Source organism: Anopheles bellator, chromosome 2, assembly GCF_943735745.2.
Source record: "Anopheles bellator chromosome 2, idAnoBellAS_SP24_06.2, whole genome shotgun sequence".
NCBI lineage: Eukaryota > Metazoa > Arthropoda > Insecta > Diptera > Culicidae > Anopheles > Anopheles bellator.
The window spans coordinates 85080270-85084483 of record NC_071286.1 but is presented as its reverse complement, the minus strand read 5'-3'; the positions used below and the strand labels follow the sequence as shown (position 1 = coordinate 85084483).

General features: G+C 51.3%; 1 protein-coding gene across 1 annotated transcript; it reads right to left on the bottom strand.

Annotated features, from left to right (window-relative positions):
* Window positions 1-234: 234 nt before the first annotated feature.
* Window positions 235-3097, bottom strand: LOC131208239 (uncharacterized). The gene has a single exon (XM_058200892.1). It carries the CDS (start codon window positions 3095-3097, stop codon window positions 476-478), a length of 2622 nt encoding a protein of 873 aa, XP_058056875.1. The 3' UTR covers window positions 235-475.
* Window positions 3098-4214: the final 1117 nt, after the last annotated feature.

The following is a 4214-nucleotide window of genomic DNA, read 5'->3' as shown; positions in this document are numbered from 1 at the left end:
CAATTTCGTGTCTAACGCAAGCACATTGTCGCAGTACAGTTAGCTGCCTCACATACTGCCGATCAATCAAAGATTCATCCCATTAGTGGAATTGTTGCACAACGTTTTGGCTTGCTTTTCAGCGCTATTTTTCTATTATTGGCTTGATTGATTAAACAGTTCCACGATATAGCGAGCTATATGATGGAGTAGAAACTAGGAAAAGGAATGATCGTTTGTTTTGTTCTGCTAAGGGAAACAAAACTGCATGTACCAGCCGCTTTTGAGTTGTGACTAATTTAATGTTATTATTAAATTTGTTTTCAAAGCTAAAACCTTTTTTTAGAGACATTCGAGGAAAGTTCGACATTTCATGGGTTAACTTTGCCTATTCTTATAACGGCACATCGTCAGAATCGAGCTGCAGGTGATGGTGTTGATGGTGATGGTTGTGGTGGATGCCCGAGTCTAACAACGACTGGTGTGAGGGCTTGTGTCAAATGTCGCTCGTTTCGTGACTATCGCCAACGTAACCCTCGTCCGGACTGTCCGCCAGCGGACCAGTCAGATGCCTCAACTTTACCTGCGTGCCTCCATTTTCGTGCTCGGCTTCCTCTTCCTCTTCTCGTTGCTCCGGAATGACGTCCTTGTCGAGTTCGGAAGTTTGTGCTCCGACGGAGCACTTCTTTAACTGTCCTACAGCACCACCGCCACCAGGGCTAGCAAGTGCCGAAATTGGGGATGTAAGAAGTGGAGCTGGACCACGTCCAACACCTGGCACAACATTGTAGTCTGGGGGAGCCGTCCCTGGGCCGGTCATGATTGGTATAAGCTGCCCAGGGTGGAACCCGGGCAGAAAGGTGGGCCATTGCTGAGGAGGCAACGAGGAAGACTGTCCCACACAGAAGGCGGTAGCAGCAGATGCAGCGGCGGCCGTCGCGCTCATGTAGGTTAGGGGCTGTACATCGCCTTTATACCCATCGGGTGGCGATGGGAACTGTTGTGTTGGAGGATCCTGAGCTTGGAGAACTGCGTGTGGCCCAGGGTAACCTTCGGCCGTGTACCGGACGTCCGTGGGGCCATACAATTGGTACGATTGTGATGTCCTGCTGATGAACTCGGCATCGTTCGCATACCTGACTTTGCCCTGGCCGACCTTGGCACGATTGTGCGGTAACGTGCGGTAGTAATTAACGGTGGGTCCATTCGGGGTTGTCATCATACTCAGATCGATCGGATAGCCATTTTGATCGAGGAAACAACCCGGACTGAGGTGAATGTCCACCTGGTGTTGATAAGCCGCAATACCTTGTGACTGGTGTTGTTGATGTTGTAACTGATCGTTTGTGGGATTGCTAGAGTGATTGCCTCCTCGAGGAAGCGTCCCCATACCAGGTGCCACGAAACGCGGTCCTCGTAAAGCCACCGGAGGAAAGTAGGCGCCTTGTTGCTGGTAGCTTGCCTCACTACTCGCATCTTGGACACTGCTCTGTTCATCTGAGTCCTTCTCGCCTAGATCGCAGTCCACTGTGTCCGGCCGGGGGCGCGTCTTGTTCTGGCCGCTCTCTGCATCGTTAATAAGGTCAGGATTTTGGTCCTGATAGCTTCGCGCCGACGGTGGACTACAAAACTGGGCCATCGCCGTCATGTTGTTCAACACCACTTTATCCACCTGATTCGGATTTGTGTTGAGATACAGCACAATGTCTTGCGGTCCGCCAACACCGTCACTCAACCCGAGCGTTCCGTTTATTTTGGCCGCCGTCAACGGTTCGCCGAGATCGTTTGTGATCGAAGAGCACTTCGGGTTAGCGGTACCGGCTGCGCACTGTCCACCGGAACCATTATTGAAGCGCGGCTCTTTCTTACTATTCAGGGTCGAGCGCCGAGTCCTGGCACAGCGACAGACTATCACGCAAAGGATAAGGAACAGGAGGAACCCTATCGCAGCGCTTGCACCGACTATCGCGAGAAAGTATTCTTCGGAGAATGTGACCTGCTCGACGACCGGTTCCTCCTTGATGATAACATGCAGCGTGTAATTTGTTTGCACGCGTCCCGCCGAGTTCTCGGCTACGCAAGAGTACGTCCCGTTATCATCGACGTTAATGTTGTAGATGAACAGCTCGCTGTGCTTCTCACCATCTACGTCATCGATGTAGTAGTAAAGGTGCAGGTTGGGCGCCAACAAACTTTCGTTCAGCAGAATTTGGCCTTGGAACAGCCAGGCGACGGTAGGCTCCGGAGTGGCCGCTATCCTACAGTCGAGCGAGATGTTGCGTCCTTCGGCAATCTCCCGATAGGACGTTTCAGGAGTAACGATCGGCAGACATGCTAGGTCGTCCAGCGGCAATGACTTGACCGTCTCGCCCGCCAACCGGGGCGGGCCCGTGCATTTGATCTCTTCGCGCTGCGGCACATTGAAACTATTCAGCCAGGTGTGAACGTCCGTTAGCTGACAATCACAGTACCATCGGTTGCTCTGTAAGTTGATACCATGCAACGATGCCGGCAGAACGTGCGCTCCTCGAATGGTAGTGATGCGGTTTCCATCGAGCCGCAGCCATTCGAGGTTGTCCATCCCAATGAAGGCCTCATCCTCGACGAAGTCAATATGACAGTTGCTCAGCTCGAGTGTCGTCAGGTACGACAGATGCTTGAAGGCGTTCGTGCGCAACACACGGATCGGATTGCCGCTCAACGAGAGTCGCATCAGGGCCGAGTAGTCTTGGAACGTTTCCGTCGGTACCTCGGGCAACATGTTATCGGACAGATCCAGCTCGACAAGATTTGTGAGCCCACGGAAAGCTCGATCGTGTATCTTCACGATCTGATTGCGTGCCAGATAGATCTTCTGCAAGTTGATAAGCTCCATCCGCTTGAAACGCTCGCTCTGCAGTATGGTAAGGCTGTTGCTGGAGAAGTTGAGCACCTGCGTGCCCGGGTCCATACCTTCCGGCAGTCGGTTCAAAAACCGTCCACCACACTCGACTGACTGTTTGCCTCCTTTCCACTTGCACACACACATCTCGGCCGGGCATCCGTCCACCGCCGTACGCCCCGTGCCCCAACTGAGTAGAGCCAACACTAAGACCACCCTACTATTGCACCCTAACATGCTGCTGCTTAATTGCGATGTAACGGCCTAACGGAACACTTTCTGAATAACTCATCGACTAACCACGGGTGCACTCACATATACGCATTCACACACTCGAACACGCACCGGAACAGCTACTTCTGGAACCACCCAACAGAGAGCGCGTATGACGTTGGTGACGATGTTCTCCTTGTTTCCTGCCAACTTAGCTATCTCGATTGATGTAACGATGGTCGCACTTCCGTGCCCTCATGGCGTTTCACGACTATTTCTCTGGCCACTGGTTTCGGGCGATATCTCCATGCATACATTGCGCGTGTGAGTATTTGATGCACGTTTCTCCGTTACCGTAATGTTCATATTACACCGCACATGTTCGAAAATTCGCTTGTGGCACCAGGGAGCTCGTTAAAAGAATTGATTAACTGTTGTACGTAGCAAAATAACACAGCACTATAGCCACCACAAAACACAAAGGGTAAACACGTACAGCGGCCTGCGTTAATAGGGTCCTTCTGCTTTTCTCGACGGAAGCCACATTCCACGACTGACGTTGTTCAGGGTGCCACTCGAGCGACTGCTGACGTGACTAGCGGCGAACTACTAGTTGGTGATGATAATTTTTACTTTATTTTTTTAACCAGCACCACACGATAAACATTTCCCGGAACGTGTATCTCGCCACTGATGTAGGGCAAGCTTTTTAAATGCGGTCACCTACTTTGGACTGTTACGAAGCGAGCATCGCGGTAATTTGTGCCTTTCGGCCCGACACTGCCATTTACGATCTGCACTGCACTAGTCTTTTGTCACGAAATGCGCGTAGCTATGCCAACAGGAAACTGGTGTCAACGCAGGCGTCAAGGCGTTGCTGCGCAACCAGCAATTGTTTCAGAATCGTAGCCAGCTGTTGAGGGGTTGTGACTTGAGCTGTGGCCAGATTGACAGATTGCTTTTTGTCCGCTTGAACTCAGTGCCAAAGGCTGCTTGATGATGATGATGTTTTGACCCGCGCCTTTCAGAATCAGGTCATCTTGGATGCTGAAAAAGAAGATCGAAAGAAGACAAATTGAAAAGTGATAAATAAACACTACGTGCGCGACGTGATGAAGTAGGTCGATTATGGTTGTTGGTA

Bases quoted from the DNA above. Each gene is read 5' to 3' on its own strand.
- LOC131208239 (XM_058200892.1), bottom strand. From the start codon at position 3,097: ATGTTAGGGTGCAATAGTAGGGTGGTCTTAGTGTTGGCTCTACTCAGT.